Below are 18036 nucleotides of genomic sequence, written 5' to 3'. Positions count from 1 at the left end.
AGGAAGCCTAGCTGTCAGCTGGAGCATGGCTCTGGCCAACCAGGCTCTGGTTTTGGGTGGCACGCACTGTATCACCCCGCTTTTTTTTTGGTGTGGGTGTTTTTGACTTGTCTGCAGTGCCACCCACCACACACGCAGGCATTCCCTGCACTGCTACCTTGTAGAAGAGTCGGGCAACAAAAATGACAAAGGGCTTGGAAGGCAAAGGTGGAAAGAAATAGGCATGTTCAGCTTGTGGAAAAATCGCTTAAGAAGGGACATGATAGCAATTTTCTGAGAGTCTTAAAAACCCCTGACACATGTAGCAGCAGAGGCAGAAAAAAATTGCCTCCTAGTCTTATGCAGTAGCCAGCAAAGCTCAAGAAGCATGGGCAATACCTACAGCATCAGAGTGGGGGCATGGTCCTCTTTCTTGGATCTCTCAAACATTTTTTTTTTTTGCAGCAGGACATTGGCTGCCATGATTCCCCATCTTTACCTGTGGCAAATTAGTGTGTTATGTCTTGTCGCAGTGTTAGGGTTGACTGTGTAGTTTGATTAATAGGTTAGATGATGGATTTGTGTAGGATGGTTTGAATACAGATGATCCCACCTCAGGTGGGGCAGTTGGAATGAGTAGCTTCTGGAGGTCCCTTCCAGCCCTGCTTTTCTATGATTTTCTTTCAGTCATTCAGAAAGACACTATCATTCTAGAACACTTGTGTTAAATAAGAGTAATGGAAGCCCCCTTTCAGGCTTTGGCTTCCAGTTTCTTACATAACTGTTTGAAGGCAGCCTGTTTAGATGTTGTAGCTTTAGCATTAGAATATGAGACCAAAGACCTCATAGTAAGACTATTGTATACAATACTGGTGTAAGACATGGTGATGCTAAGGCCCCATCTACCTTCGATGATGCCTTACTACCACAGAATTGGACATGACCCACTCGAGCAGACAAGCATGGAGTACCATTAACTGCCATTCAGGGAAAGGCACCAAAAAATAACATTGACCTGTGTCAGCAGACTCCATTGCAAAAATACTGTGCAGCAACAGCAAGTACAGTAACCTAAGCAAGCAACACACACAAATTATTAGACAGCTGACTCATGAATAACTTAAATCACCCAACACCAACCTTAATTTAACTACCCCCATCTCCACCAGCGAGTTTGATACAGCTAATAAAATGATCAAGACTGGCAAGGCTGCTGGAACAGAAAATATTCCTAGAATTCATTACCAAGCTTGGAACCACAGTGAAAAGACGGCTTCAGAAATTCATATATAAATGTTTAGAAAGTAGTAACAGAGCTCCAAAATCTGGAAAAAAGCTGACAGTTTCTATTCTGAAATCCAGTAAGCCACCAGAGGATACAAAGAGCTACTGACCCATCTCACTACTGTGTTGCATGCAAACTCATGGAGTGCATAATCCTGAATGGAATAGAACAGTGATTCCTAATCCATGCTATGCATACCACTAGTGGTATGCAGACAGCCTGTAAATGGTATGGATTAACAAATTTTTTATAATTACTTTATATGACAAAAATTTGCTGGTGGTACTTAAGGTTGTATAGTTTTAAATTGCTGGTGCGCAGTCTGTCAGAGTTTGGGAACCGCTGAAATAAAGAACATCATTCATCCCCAGCTCTCAAAAGAATGATCTGGCTTATGGAAAAAATGCTGTACCACTGACCAAGTTACATTGCTTACATCTGACATAGAAAACAGATTTGAAATGAGGCAGAAAACGGGCACGGTCCTTGTCAACCTCACAGCTACCTGTGGCACCATATGGGCATTAAGGCCTCAAATCTAAACTGCACTCTATGATACCCGACTGCAAGTTATGCGTTTTCATCATGAGCATGATCTCCAGCAGATCATTCAAACTCACTACCAGCCAAGGAGAAAAAAGCAAAGTACAGACTGAATAATGGAGTCCCCCAAGGGTCTGTGCTAGCACAATACTTTTCAATATACATACTTCAGAATTCTAATACAACACCTAAGTGATAGATGTATGCTGATGATGCCATCATAATAGTCCAAGGAATAGACATGACAGAACTGGAATAGACGCTGAGTACTGACACACAACTCATTGCTGACTGTCTCCACAAGAGATGCTTAAAGTTGAGCATCAATAAATCGGTATCGTCACTCTTCCACCTTGACGATTGTTGAACCAAGAGGACGCTAAATATTAAGAGTAGACAACCACATCCTTCCCCAAGAGCATACCCCAACCTATTTAAGAGTTGCATCAAACCGTTCTTCACCTATAAACATCACATGCAGAAGGTCAGGAATAAAGTCTCTGCATGGACAGCTGCCTTAAAATGGTTAGCCAGCACAACATAGGGTGCCAACTTCAAAGTGCTCAGAGCCACCGCACTTGCAATGGTATATGCCCCAGCAGAATACTGTGTTCCTGTATGGTCCAGAAGTTGTCACGCTAAAAAGCTTGACACTGTACTTAACAGTGTGCTGAGAGTCATAGCAGGCTGCACAACTTCCACATAGATGTACTTCCTGTAGTGTCAGGCATTATGCCAAGTGATATAAGACAAATGACCCTAACATCATTACTGGCAATAGAAGCAAGATGATGATGAAAATCATCTGCTCTATCAACTGTTAAGTGAAGACCTGAACAAACGGAGGCTTAAGAGGCTGAAAAGTTGTAAACTGTTTGTACATGAAGCCCACAAGCTCCTGGAAAAGATTGGGATACCAAACCAAACTTATGGGCAGCAACGGTGTGCTGAACCAACCACTGGGAAAAGTCAGACCTATTCCTACAGCTTTTTATACCAACACCGAATAAGTCCCCTATTGGGCATGACCTTGGGAGAATCATAGGAATCAAGCTGAACAGACTGAGTTCTAGATACGGATGCTCCAAAACAGTATCTCACAAGATGGACATCTTGGACAGTCCCCTGTGTGGTTGCAGTGTCCAACAAACAGCAAAGCCTTTAAATGAAAGCTGCAACCTTTACAAATGCCCAGACCGGGTAGGTGGAATCTGCACACTGAGTGATAATACCAGACAGTGGCTCATAGATTTGGAAGTTGATAACTGATGTCATACAAAAGAAGAAGAATCCAATTATTTTTCTAAAGAATAATAAAGTTCTGGGTGAGTTGGTAGAATTAATGGAAAGTATAAGATGGATTTAGAGCAGGGGTGGGCAATTATTTGGGTAGGAGGGCCATATAGCAAGTTTTGGTGAGCTGTTAAAGGCTGGAGGGGGGGCCAGGGAAGAGATGCCAGTTGATCCTATCCAACCGCCACTGGAAGCCTGAGGAAGGAGGGCTGTATCCTGCATCACTCCACTTTGCTGTAACCAGGGCTAAGCCAAGCCACATGGCATACAGACTCTTCTGCCCCCCCACCTCCCCATTCATCCTCCCCTCCATACAGGTTCCTGTTGGCGCTGCACAGTCCTGGCACCACAGCTGCCTGCAGCTGGACCCACACTCGTACAGCACACTGAGTGGCCATCTCAGCCTCTGTGATGAGCTGCTGCTGCCTTTCCACACCTGGAAAGTAGGGGCCGCGGCCCCGGGCTGAGCCTGCCCTCCCCCTCCCTCCCCTGCAGCTAGCATAGACTCAACTTCCAGTGCCACAGCAGCTCTTCACGGGACGGGAGTGGGTGGAATGGCTACTCAGCACACTGCATTGCGCCCCATCCCATGTGGGCCCTGGCTGCTGGCAGCTGTGGTGCCAGAACTGTGCAACCGCAGCACCAACAGGAAGCCAAGTCGGGGTGGGAGGGAGATGTGTTAGGCAACCTTCCTTCTTCAGGCTCAGGGCAGCAGCTAGCTGGTCAGATAGGATCAGTTGGCAAGCTGGATACAGCCCATGGACCTTATTTTTCCCATCCCTGGTTTAGAAAGAATGGTTACTTCAAAGCAACTGAGATTCTTCAAGATGTGTTCCATACATTCTGTGATCCACCAACCTTCCAAGGTACTACTGTCATATGTTACTATGTTTTCTTACATACAACACTCTTTTTTTTCCCCCCAAAATTGGAAAAAAATCATATTATAAATAGGAGAGCTGTTTTCTTTGCCAGAAAAGCAGGAGTCCTGGAGACTTGCTGTATACCATACAGCTGCCAAGATGGCTGCCACTTGTGTCTGCTCAGCAAACTGAAAGGGTGCAGTTTTGTGTCAAACCTCTGAAAGCCGTAGTTATTGCCAGGAATCCTGGTTTTCTCTGTTTAAATATCCCAAATTTTCTGATTACAAACCCCCAAATCCATGTTTTTCCAGATTAAAATGAAATAATACTGTGTATATATAGGTATCAGTTGAACACAATGTCTTATTGATATATTCTTATTGATATATTGATATATTCAGCAGAAAAGGCCAAAGTACTGAATGCTCTTGTTGTATCAGTCTTCACAGGCAAGGTCAGCTCCCAGACTACTGCACTGGCGGCACAGTTTGGGGAGGAGATGAGCAGCCCACAGTGTTGAAAGAATAGGTTAGGGACTATTTAGAAAAGCTGGACACGTACAAGTCTGTGGGGCCAGATGGGATGCACCCGAGGGTGCTGAGGGAGTTGGCTAATGTGATTGCAGAGCCATTGCCCATCATCTTTGAAAACTCATGGTGATCAAGAGAGGTCCCAGATGATTGGAAAAGGGCAAACATGGTGCCCATATTTAAGAAAAGGAAGAAGGAGGATCCAGGGTACTACAGACCAGTCAGCCTCACCTTGGTCCCTGGAAAAATCATGGAGCAGATCTTCAGGGAATCCATTTTTAAGGACTTGGAGGAGAAGGTGATTAGGAGCAGTTAGCATGGATTCACCAGGGGCAAGTCATGCCTGACTAACCTGATTGCCTTCTATGAAGAGGTGACTGGCTCTGTGGATGCAGGGAGACCAGTGGATGTGATGTACCTTGATTTTAGCAAGGCTTTTAATATGATCTCCCAAAGCATTCTTGCAAGCAAGCTAAGGAAGTATAAGCTGCATGCAGAGATGATCCCAGTAGGGTGCAGGGCCCAGGACAAAGCAGCCTGCATGGGGGGCCCCCCTCCCCATCCCACAGCACACTTACGCGGAGGCATGAAAGCCCTGGCACACCGGACGTGGCAGGACAGATGGCAGATGGAATTTCTGGCCGAAAAAGCCGTCTGGCCAGGTGGGTGGATGTGCTAAACTGCAGCTGCGGCCTTCTCTCGGTTCTGTGGGGCTTCCCAAAACACGGGGCCTGGGGCAGTTGCCCCGATTCATGCCCCCACCTGGAACGGCCTGGGCTGGATGAATGGACTGTAAAGGGGATAGATAACTGGCTGGAGCACTGGGCTCAGAGTACTAATCGATGGCTCAATGTCTAGTTGGCAGCCAATATCAGGTGGAGTGCCCCAGGGGTCAGTCCTGGGGACGGTTTTGTTCAATGTCTTCATCAGTGACCTGAAAGATGGCATAAGAGTCCACCCTCAGCAAGTTTCCAGATGACACCAAGCTGGGCGGAGTAGTAGATATGCTGGAGGGTAGGGTTAGGATTCAGAGCAACTTAGACAAATTGGAGGATTGGGCCAAAAGGAATATCATGAGGTTCAACAAGGACAAGTAAAAAGTCTTTCACTTAGGACAGAACAATCCCATGCACCAGTACAGGCTGGAGGCTGACTGGCTGGGCAGCAGCTCTGTAGAAGAGGACCTGTGGGTTATAGTGGACAATAAGCTGAATATGAGCCAGCAGTGTGCCCTTGTTACCAAGAAGGCTAACAGCATCCTGGGCTGCATTGGTAGGTGTGTTGCCAGTAGGTCAAGGGAAGTGGTTATTCCCCTCTACTCAGCACTGGTGAGGCCCCATCTGTAGTCCTGTGTTCAGTTTTGGGACCCCTGCTACAGAAAGATCTGGACAAATTAGAGAGAGTCCAGAAGAGGGCAACAAAAAGTGATGGGGCTGGGGGACATGATTTATGAGGAAAGACTGAGGGAACTGGGCTTATTTAGTCTAGAGAAGAGAAGACTGAAAGGGGATTTAATAGCTGCCTTCAACTACCTGAAGGGGGGTACAAAAGAGCATGGAGCTAGACTCTTCTCAGTGGTGGCAGATGACAGAACAAGGAGCAACAATCTCAAGTTGGAGCAAGGGAACTTTAGGTTAGATATTAGGAAGAATTTTCCCATTAGGAGGGTAATAAAACACTGGAACAGGTTACTTGAGCGGTGGTGGAAGCTCCATCCTTGGAGGTTTTCAAAACCCAGCTAGACAAAGCTTTGGCTGGGTTGATCCTGCTTTGAGCAAGGGATTTGGATTAGAACTCCTGAAGTCCCTTCCAACCCTAACTTTATATGAATTACAATTTTAAAGCAGTTTGGAAGCCTACCAATTCCTCTATCATTAAAATAAAATAAATTCTAAATACATATATATTCTGTCATTTGATTTTGGTATTTTTATCATGGAAAATCAGAGCTCCCTCTGTCCCCTTTGCTCACCAGGATGTGAGTCTAGCTCTGGCTGTCCCCCCTGTTGCTTTGTGGCACTGGGCAGCCCTAATACACCAGTGCCCTGCCCATGCCATTGCCCCTCACTCCCGACCCACAGCCCCCTGGTTCTGCCAGTGTCCCTCATTCCCAAGCCACAGCCCCTCCCAGCCCTGCTGGTGCCCCTCACTCCCAACCTGCTTCCTGGTGCTTCCTCACCCCCCAGAGTGTGAGGAAGTGGGGTAGGTGTGTGGAGAAGGAAGAGTGTGATCAAAGGTGACATGTGGAAGGGGGCACATGCCCCCGGAGATTTTTGTGCCCACAGTGTGGTGCGGCGCTGCAGCCTGGCCGGACCAGCTCTGGAGGAGGGAGTGCTGTGCCATGGCCAACAAGGTGAGGTGCTGCAGTGGTGGTGGTGTGGAGTTGTGCCGCCTGCTGCTGCTGGGTGGGCATGGGGCACCTCACCTTGGTGGCTATGGCGGTGCAGCACTTCCTCCAGTACTGGGTCCCACCTACTGTGCTGTGGAGGTGGCTCCTCTGGTGCTGGTCTGGCTCAGCTGCAGCCTCATATCCCACTGTGGGTGCAGAGATCTTGAGGGGCACATACCCTCACCATGCCACATCACCTTGGCCACATTTCCTGTGCTCCCTCACCCCTTCGATGCATAGCCTGTGTCCTCCCTGATCCTCCACCCCTCACACCCATAGACTTACCTGGAGGGAGCTGCAAAAGGTGCTCTCCACCACTGCCTGGCTGCTATGTGCTTCTGTGTGCATGCACATGTATGTGGCACCCCTTGCATCCTGCTGCCCCCAGAGCCAAGAAGCATTGAATGTCTAGGAGGTGTGCCATCCCAGGAGAGAGTCTTTTGCACCCTGAAGTTTCTGATGCTACACCTCTCAGATAGTGTTCCAGAAGGACCTACTTAGTCGCACAGTCCACCATGACTCCAGAAAAATGTTTGTTTATACATAATACCTTACAAAAAAAAAAGATGTTATATTTGGGGATGTGTTATATGCAAGAAAATATAGTAATTAGACTCTGTTTTAGTGTCTAATAGCTGAAGGTCAGTTGCAGCTGTTCCAAACTTTGTCCTTTGCAGACGCAGCATGAACCAACATTGCTATTCAAAAATGTTTATCTTGCATGCCAGGGCTGTATGCCAAAAGTGAACATGTGCACAGCACACCTTCAAGAACTCCCAAATAACTCTACATGCTCCCCTTACTGACTGCTTTCCATGAATTCTGTCAGATCACTTATGGATTGTTATGGTATTCATTCCTTCAGGTCAAGTTAGACACTATATCCATAAGCATTGATATACTTTCTTGGCTTGTTTAATGAATTTCTTAGGCTGGACAAACAGTAGCCTTAAGAGCTTTATTTCTAAAATCCTGGTTTGGAGAACTTTTGACAAGTATGGGTAGTGGCTAATCCTTATACTGAAATCTGCCTCCTTTTTGGAAATTTCCTGGTCAGACACCTGAAGACCTATGCAAAATTAAGGCCTCCATGCATTATGTACAGGAATATTGCTTATTCAGATGTTCTGATTTCATTTTCCAGGTTTTAGGTATCTATTCTAGTATTAACTGTAAGAGAAATCTCAATTTGTCATAATAACAATTGTTACTTCTAGAAAGCCAAAGATCCATTTACCAGAACATGAGTCATACAGTACACATTTCATGACTATTTCTCAGAGTACTATACAGCAGGGCTTTTCCCTTTTCATCTTCACTTGCTAAATAAACTCAATGTCATGGTGTTACTTTGTAAACTTCCTGCACTTGTTTTTCTTATCTTTTAACCTTTCTTCCATCTCCCATTAAAGAGAATAAGATAAGGACAGTCATCTTGCCATAAAACAAGTCAGTGCACTTCTGGGTGTTCAACAAGGAATAAACTAGTTAAAGAAGGGAAGAACCAACTGATCCTGGACTTAGTTGGCTAGTTATATATCTCCACATTATCCCAAACAACTCTTTCTTCTCAGTATACCTATGAGGTAGGGATGTGAAAGGTTAAATGATTAATCATTTTAACTGTTAAGTCCAGTGATAACTGGTTATCTTAGCAGTTATTGTTTAGCATGGGGCAGGGTGCAGTCTGGCAGGGAAGAGGGGGAAGGGAATCTGCACAGTGCCCCAGCGGGAACCAGAAAGCAGCAGGGCAGGCAGAAGAGAGGGGGAAGAGTGAGGGGGGAATAGTACCAATAGCCTATGAGTTTAAAGAGGAAAACAAGGGGCAATTTAATGACTCTTCAGTGAAATAATTAGCTGCTCGTTCGCACATGCTCTCTCCTTCCCAGCCTGAGGCATCACATGGGCTGTGTTGCCTCTGCCTTCTTTTCTTCCCATCCCTCCCCCATCAAAGGGCCCCAGGAGCAGCTCCAAGCAACATCTGTATCCACACTGCTGTGTTATCAGTTAACCGTTTAACCAATATAATTAGAGGAGGTTAAATGAATACTTTTTAACAGAATATTTAGATCCCTACTGTGAGGTGTGTATCTTTACTTACACAGATGTTCCATTATCAACTGTACTGAACAATTATGCTTCAGAAGTTTTGCAGGAAGCCAGGCAGGATAACATTGTACTTTCTTGTCAAGCACCATTGTTCCTGCAGTATATTTAATTGTTGTCAAATATATGTCAAACAGTATATGTTGAATTTGCAAAAAAAAATTTTAAGAATTTCTGTCCAGATATAAAAATGAAGCCAATAAGGACTGTTTTGACAATACGATAGTATCTTTGTACATTTTGATAGTTTTACCAATGCACTGAGGCTAACATGAGAGAAAGCGTTGGGGTAATTTCTTTTCCTTTGTTTCTCTCATCCCTTCTTCACCATTTATTCCCAAAACTCACAAAATATGTGCTAGTGTTCCTTTCAGGTTCAACTAGCCATACAAAGTAGATTGCTTCTGTTGTAAGTTTGGGTTGGGGCCAAGCTATGCTCCATTCTCACCATGGGGCCAGACCACATTCCCTCCCTCTGGTCAGCTGGTCCAGGGCTAGCTCATGCCCCCTTCTTCCCCCCTCCCTCTCGTAGAGTCAGGCCATGCCCCTACTCCCTGCGCTGCTGGTTTGGTGTCAGGGCATGGCCCCTTAATCCCACAGGGCTGCGCCTCAACTGCTCCCCCCTGCCAGGCCAAGCTGGGACCAGACCACACTCCCTTCCTCTCACAGCGTCAGGCCATGCCCCCTCCCCACACAAGGCTGGATTGAGGCTGGGTCATTCCCCCTCCTCCCTGCAGGGCTGGATTGGGGCAAACCCACCCCAACTTCCCCGATGCTGGATTGGGACTGGCTGTCCCCCTCCCCACTTTGTGTGGCCAGGTGGAGCCCTGCCACACCTCCTGTGGACACCAAATTCAGTTCACCAGCCAGATACAGCCTGTGGAGGGATCAGCCACTGCTCTAAAGCTGTAGAAAATAGATTGTTTTATTTCAGAAATAGTATGTGTTTGTATAATTAAAGGTTATCCTAATGCTTTAAAAAAGGGCAGAAGTAAGTTTGACAGTATAGAATTATATAGTTGGGATGGACCCAAATGCTTATCCAACATCCATTCCAGCTTCATGGTTCTTAAACCATCAACCAGAATTTGTTATTTCTTACTTACCGATATAAATTGATTATTCCATCAATGTAGTTTAGATTCGTAGAATAGTAGGAGAGGATAAAACAAACATGTGGCCAGAGGACATATGTACAGGATTAAATTCATGAAATTATTTCTTTATAAATGAAAAAAAATATTTTGTTTGAAAAAAGTTTGTATAATGAAGTGCATTTCCTGGGTGACTTTGGAAATAATGATGCAATACATATAGATCATATACACTTTCATAAGACATCTTATTTAAGGTTTCTTAACCATTCAACCAATAGAAAAGACTAAGAGAAGGATTTTAAAATGTGTGTTGCTGTAATTCTTTGCTTATCTCCCAACACATGTATACCCCTCTTTGTGTTTCCACTGACCCCACACATATACCTTTATTTTGGTGATCTTCATGTATTTTTTAGTATTTGTGTGTCACTAAAACAATATTTTTATATGATCTTAGTTCTTAAACTATTCATATTCAGTTTTATGACCCACATTTCAAACCATGTTCACAAATGGTTTGTTGATCTATCAAATACCAAGTGTATTTCTAGAGTACCTCTGTAGAAGCAACAAGATATGATATCATAACGTTCATAATAATTTTAAACTCCATGATTCCTATGTATAATTATAGGTCCAAAGGTTGTTTTTTTAATGTAGTCTAATTAAAAAAAAACAAACTGTTGAACTTTGCAAATAAATTGACATTTAAAGGGAGAACATAACAGAAATGTTACAACATAGGTCATATGATGTGCCATGTGTATAAAAAGATGTGCCATGTGTATAAAAACTAAGTAGATTCCAAGAAAATCTTCTATTATGATTATTATTACAGGGGATGGAGTGCTAGATCTCTCTACAAAGAGAAGCGCAAGGTTGGAAGAGTCAAAATATGATCCATCGTGTTCTGAAAATTCAGTGTCTGGGTAAGCAGCATTTATGGATATTTGACAGGGTGGGTAGCTTATGTAAAAAGGAACATAATGAAAAAATTCTTCTTTAAAGGCAGTTGTATGTTTGTAAGACACTTGTACAGTATATACTGACACACACATGCAGTTTATATTTTGCTTTTCTCAAGAGTTTTTGTCACTCATAAGTGTGTGTCTATGTATATATCATACGTTTCATTTGTCTTTTTCTTTTCTTTTTTTCTGTTAAAGAAAAGTTATCAGAACAATCACCAAACTTTAGTTCATGTTACTAAAAATGAACTGAAAATTTAATTACGTAATCCAATAAAGGAAGTAGGGCAGAAGATGAAAATGTAAATTTATCCTCTGAGCCTTCGTTTAGGAAACTTCTGTTTGGGACAAAGGGTAACATTAAGTTTTAGATTTTTTTTTAAATATCCTTCAACTAACATGAACAAATAAGCAGCAATTATATTTAGTATTTCTTAATGAGAGAGAGCTCTTAATCCTCATACTTACATCATGGTTCTGCCTATGGTGTGTGGTGGCATATTGCTAAAAATGTCCATTCAGCATTAAAAATAAAACTGTTGTTTTGTGTGCTGAAAGTTACCATTACATTATCTGAAACAAAAATAGTGAAATACATTATTCTGTTAGATTTTGTTATAATGTTGGCCTCCTCCAATCCACTCACCATAGCAGGACCCTTTTTGTCACCTATACATCTTACAAGATATTATTACAAATAAGAATATTTGTTAAATCATGTAAACTTGTTTTGTTAATTTACTGAAATGAACAAATTTAAAAATTACTGAGACTTGTAATTAGAGAAATATAAATAGTGGTTGGAAGTTTAAAAACTGAGTTGTATATTGACTTAATTGTTAATTGCAGCACTTTATCTTATGCTTGTGGAAAAAAGTAGTCTTGTGGAAGTCTGGGGTGTTTGTGTGTAGTAATGTACTTATTGCTGCAAATGTTCTATAAGGGGGTTGACTCTTTTATTACTTGTTTAGCGGTAACGTCACGTTTCTACTAACAAAAACTCCTTCAGGATTTGGGCACTTAATGGAACGTTAATTGCATAATTAAAATTATACCTGTTGCTCTTCAAGCATGTATGAAAGGAAATATAGCAAGTACATGAAAATGTTATCAAATACTGAGCTAGGATTTAAAGTTCTTGGAAGGGCTGCTGTAGAAGCCACCGTATGATTTTGACACACTGTCCTACCAGAACTGTAACATTTGCTATGATAATCAGTAACTACCACATCTCAAAGGCCTAAAAGTATCAGAAGCAGTGATGTTACCTAAGCAAGGAGTATAATAAAGGAGTGGACCCTTCCCTTCCATAGCTGTGTGAGAGTCTCTCATACATCAGTTTACCATCGTTTCATTCCATCCATCCAGGAGACTACACAGACACAGAGAGGACTATGTGGAAAGAAGTGCTGAGTTTGCAGATGGTTTGCTCTCAAAAGCTTTGAAAGACATTCAGTCTGGAGCACTGGACATAAATAAAGCAGGCATACTTTATGGCATACCTCAAAAAACTTTACTTCTCCACTTAGAAGCCTTACCAGCAGGAAAGCCTGCACCTTTTAAAAATAAAACTCGAGATTTCAATGATAGTTATTCATTTAAAGACAGTAAAGAAACTTGTGCAGTGCTGCAAAAAGTAGCCTTGTGGGCAAGAGCTCAAGCAGAGCGCACAGAAAAAAGTAAACTCAGTCTACTTGAAACCTCAGAATTAAAATTCCCAACAGCTTCCAGTTACCTCCACCAGTTAACTCTACAAAGAATGGTCACTCAATTTAAAGAAAAAAGTGAAAGTCTCCAATACGAAACTTCAAGTCCTACTGTACAGTTAAAAATTCCTCAACTAAGAATAAGTTCTGTATCCAAACCACAATCTGATAGTGCTGGTCTTCTAGATGTTATGTATCATGTTTCCAAAACCTCTTCTGTCTTAGAAGGATCAGCTCTTCAAAAATTGAAAAACATACTCCCTAAACAGAACAAAATTGAATGTTCTGGACCTGTAACTCACTCAAGTGTTGACTCCTACTTTCTGCATGGGGACCTCTCTCCTTTGTGTCTTAATGCTAAGAATGGAACAGTTGATGGAACCTCAGAAAATACAGAAGATGGTTTGGATCGCAAAGATATTAAGCAGCCAAGGAAGAAACGTGGTCGCTATCGGCAATATGACCATGAAATAATGGAAGAAGCTATTGCAATGGTCATGAGTGGGAAAATGAGTGTTTCCAAAGCACAAGGAATTTATGGGGTACCTCACAGCACTTTAGAATACAAAGTTAAAGAAAGATCTGGAACACTGAAGACTCCGCCGAAGAAGAAACTCCGATTACCAGACACTGGGTTATTTAATATGACAGATTCAGGGACTGGCAGCTGCAAAAACAGCAGCAAGCCTGTGTAGATTTATTGTTAGCAAATTGTTTTTTGTGTGTGTATGTATGTCTGTATACACACACGTGAGAAGTACATATGTTCACTCTTACAGAAGACATGAAATTATACCGTTCAAAAACCACATACATGCCTTTTTGAAAAATAGTTTTATTCAGGGTTTTCACTGTGGACAGAATTATAGAGTTGCTCACTTAATTCTGATAGTGTGTATTTAATATAATCCTTGTATAAATAGGTGAAAAAGATTCAGGTTTTATTTAGTAGTCAATAGCATAAAATGTTTTGGGAAAACAAGTATTTGTCATGTGAAGCATTATTTTTAATTGGCAAAAAACCCCCCTAGCCATTCAATAAACCATCTTACTATGGAAATACACGATTAATGGTTTTCAAACTTTAATACTTCACAAAATACTTGCAATAAATTGTAAGTAACTCAGATTATACAAATCAAGGGATTTTTTTCTTCTTTTAAAAAAACTAGTTCCTTACCAAGGAAGTGGACGTGTGAAGTATTAGTAGGATATAGTACATTCTGTGGAAGAAGAAATACATCATAACTAAATATCCAATACAAATAAAAAACAAACAAACAATTTCATTAATAAAAATGTGTGTTGGCAGACATAAAACTGCATTTTTATCATTTTAAGAGTTTTGTTGTTGGTTTAGCAAGAAATTGGTGTTTACAAAATATACTTATGAAACTGACAAATTACTGTAGCTATAGAATTATTAAATATGAAATAAGATGGAATACTAAGAGCATAACCTAATTTAAACTTTATTAATATAATTTTCCTTTTTAGTTTGGAAAATAAGATAAACTTGTAAGGTATAAGAAGAAAGTTGGAATGCAACTTAGAGCATGTTCATAATGTGCACAGAATGAGCTTGAGAATGATTATTTTGGTTTAAATGTGCTGGTTAGTTGATGTTATGACTACTTAAAATTTATTTAAGGATTGTGTCACACTCCTATTGAAACCTCACTATAACTGAAATGTATTGCTGCTGTGACATTTCAAAATCTTTTCAGTTTATCAAAATGAATATCAAGATTTCATTTTGGTGGGCCGTTACATTATCATTTTGCTAATAACCAAATTTGCAGTTCAGGGTCTTGATAGAAATACAAATATTAAACAGTAAAGCTGTTTTGAACTCTCATTAGTATAAATTCTTTGTAAATTTGGTAGTTGGAAGCTAGGCCATTCACTTTAAATAGATAACTTATAATAGAATCTAAGAGAGACCAGTTATCTTCAGATTGCAGTTTTTATGTGATTTTCAAAATATTTACATTGGATTTTATAGACTATGTAATTTTGGTGGTATAATATCATAAAGCATATGTCAACATATGAAGAATGAGGGCTTGCTTTATATGTTCAAAATTCAACATCAATGCCCTTTTTCCATTAAAAAATTAGGTTTAGATTATTTCTAGACACATGATTTAGCTTAGAAAAAACACTTTTATTTTTCCTTTAAAAATTTTGCATACATACATTTTCAAGTATGTTTTCCTATCTAAATATAAGACTACATTAGCCATGCAGGGGTCACATCACTTCATCAATTTTTAGATAGGCTTGCCATTGAACTAATTCAATGGTGAGTTTATGTTTAAAATTTGCAAAATCTAGTCCTTGGTTATTTACCGTATTACAGTCAATTATTTCTATTTTTAAACAAATGAATCTATAACAAATTAAAACTGCACAGCCAATATATCAGTTCTTTGGTCTCTTAGATCTATACTGAATCCTCTTCAGCTATTAAGTTTTACTTGCATATTAGAAAATGAATCCTTTTTTTTTTTTTTTTTTTTTTTAACAGAACTGTACCTAATAAAGGGATCACAAAACAGCAGATGTCAGGGTCATCTTTCATTTTAAAGAAGTAAGCCATATTTAGTGAGGGCCAGAAAGATTAATTTGTTAATATATCCCCCACTGGAAAATAAAGTTGAAAATACTTAAATGTTTCAAAAACTCTCTTTATACAGAATTTTACTTGCAAACGTTTGGGCTTCAGTATATTGCCTAATATTTGTACCATGCTGAAGTTTTTTATTCCTCAGACAATATTATAAATTGAGTCAGAAGTTTATATTGAAGGCAATTTACAGTACATTTTTATATATCATTTAAAAGATGACCTGACCAAATAATTGACAGGATTCATAAAATCAGGGATCATTTTACTATTGACTTAACAGTGATTAGTAGTTTTGTATGTAATATTATAATTAATTTTCTGCATTTTAGTAATTGTATTTATTTATTTTTTGGTCAGAAATAGTATATTAAAATATTTTTTGATAGTTTATAGATGATACTCAACATGTAAGTGTTTAAAAGAAACAGAATTATTTGTTTCTAATTATTAGGCTTACCTTTGATTATACAAGTAAGGAAAGGCAGGGAAATGTTTAGGTTCCCCTTCCCCCATCCTAATGTATTCCATTTAAATGTCATTTAAATTATACTTTTTGAACTGTTTTATAAATTCAGTTACCAGTCACTACTTAGTAATTGACAATTTCTGAAAATTCATGTTTCAGCAGACTTTTAAATGAAGGCGAAAGCAAGCCCTACATGCTTTCTACTTATTTGAATGTTTCTCAAGTATTTTATATTAAAAAACAGTGCCTCTGTTTTTAGAACTACTGCTCAGTAAAGTTGTTTAAACCATTTCTGGTAGCTAATGACAATTTTATATTAAATTGTATATTAACTTTAGTGAGACTGATTTTTTTAGTTGTTTACAGTACAAATACTTGTATTTGTTTTTTAATTGCAGTATTTCCATTGTCGCAGTAATTTAGTAAAACTCTGTGGCTGCCTTGATTTTTGACAGATTTTGTTAATAACTGATTTTTAGGCAATTAGTTATATTTATGCATAAATCAATTGCACTATAATTCATGAATTATTTATTACAATATTTTCTAATGACTTTCATGTATTTGTCTTGTGTTGTAAATGTACTGTAATTCTGTTTCTTCTTTGTGTTGTTATATACCTAAATCTGATTGTATGAATTTAATTGTTTAGTTAACGTGTTTCTACGTTGTAATTTGTAGTAAAGCACTTCAATGCTTTTGCACATAAATTTACAACAACACTGATGTGTGATTGATTTGCTCATTCAGTAAAAAAAAAAAAAAAAAAAGACTGAACACTGGCTCATTTGACTTACTCCTTAGGCACAATTTCACTATTTGTGGAATAAGATCATGGCAGGTATACGTTTATATTATGTTGATAGTTGTTTCTACAATGAAAAAACATTTATAAAGCATATGAGAAAGAGGGAGTGTCAAAATAAGATGAATTGCCAATGAACTGAAAAAAAATCTTTAGAAAACTTAGAGTTATAATATACAAGGGAACATAAAAGGGATTTTTAGTTGAATATTGGTAGAAAACAATCTAGTAGCTTTGTGGCTTAATCATCAAATTAGTAATTAAAAGGAGGTGGGGCATCACGATATATAGACCACTTACTGTGACCTCCCAGAACATCACTGGTCCATGGACTAAGGTTTGGAAACTATTGATCTGAATTACCTCCTCTGTCTGAAAAAACAGAGATTGGAACTCTGGTGAAGGAAATCTTGAGGGATTTCTCTAATGGAGTTCCTCCCTTACAGTTCTCTCAGGTTGGAGGAAAAAAGCAGATCTTGATTACATTTACTTTTAAACAGCATTGGCCACCAAACCAACCATCAATCCTGGTCAGTCACCTTGCAGCAGTGTCAATTTTAGATTCCTTGGCAATGGTCAGCCTTGCCACCCAACAAGAGAACTCAGCAAAAAAGATAATGCAACCCCTGGATCTGTTATAATTACTAGTGATTATATGAAGAGCTTGAGTATAGGAAACAATATATGTTAATTCTCCTGCCTCTAGTCCATCCGTTTTCTACTCATTCCCTCTGCCTGAACCTTCTAAACCAAAAGACGTCTTTTGCACTAGAGGATGGAAGTTTTGTAGTTGTAGTTTTGTAATTCCTCCTCCTTGTTTCTTTTAGGAAAGGAAATTCAGGAGTGTGGATCTGTAGAATTAATGAACTGGGTTTCTGTGCTGCAGCCTTTCCCACAGGAATTATTGTGATGATTTAGTTTGTGGTTAAGAAACATACCAGGACCAGTGAGAGAAAGTGCTATCAAGGAAACAACTTTCTGAAGTGTAGCTCTTAATACTTAACAAAAATGTTTGTGAAATTATTAAAACATGAAAGTTAGATAAACATATGTTTAAATATATGACTATATAGAGAGAGGAACAAATCCCTTTAAAATAAACAGCTTCTAGTTCTAGATTCTGAACTGCAGCTAAAATGTACTGAGCACAGGGTCAGTGTAGGATGATGGAAAAGTGATTTGTTTTTCTGTGAACTTGGGGTCATCAGAACAGTGGTTCAAGTTAGTGGCACAAGTTGTCTGTGGTTCTGCAGGGCTGTCTTGGGCACAGAGCCACACCAGCTCCAGTTGATGACCAGGAGAGGAATTACGTAGAGCAACCAAGAGTGGATTTTCATTTAGGGATTACTTTACACATTGGGAAATCTTTAAGTA

At 39.9% G+C, this 18036-nt stretch overlaps 1 protein-coding gene across 1 annotated transcript in view; it reads left to right on the top strand.

Annotated features, from left to right (window-relative positions):
- LCORL (ligand dependent nuclear receptor corepressor like) overlaps nt 1–16936 on the top strand; it is a 143704-nt gene extending 126768 nt beyond the window's left edge. Inside the window, exons 7-8 of the mRNA XM_025192219.1 lie at nt 10924–11014; nt 12422–16936. Of these exons, the coding sequence (XP_025048004.1) occupies nt 10924–11014; nt 12422–13454 (1124 nt within the window). The 3' untranslated portion in view covers nt 13455–16936. The remainder of the gene's footprint in view (nt 1–10923; nt 11015–12421) is intronic.
- The last annotated feature ends 1100 nt before the right edge of the window (nt 16937–18036 follow it).

The sequence above is a fragment of the Alligator sinensis genome, unplaced genomic scaffold (genome assembly GCF_000455745.1).
Source record: "Alligator sinensis unplaced genomic scaffold, ASM45574v1 scaffold1771_1, whole genome shotgun sequence".
NCBI classification, from domain to species: Eukaryota; Metazoa; Chordata; order Crocodylia; family Alligatoridae; genus Alligator; species Alligator sinensis.
The sequence above is the reverse complement of the archived record's forward strand: the minus strand, read 5'-3'. Positions and strand labels throughout refer to the sequence as shown.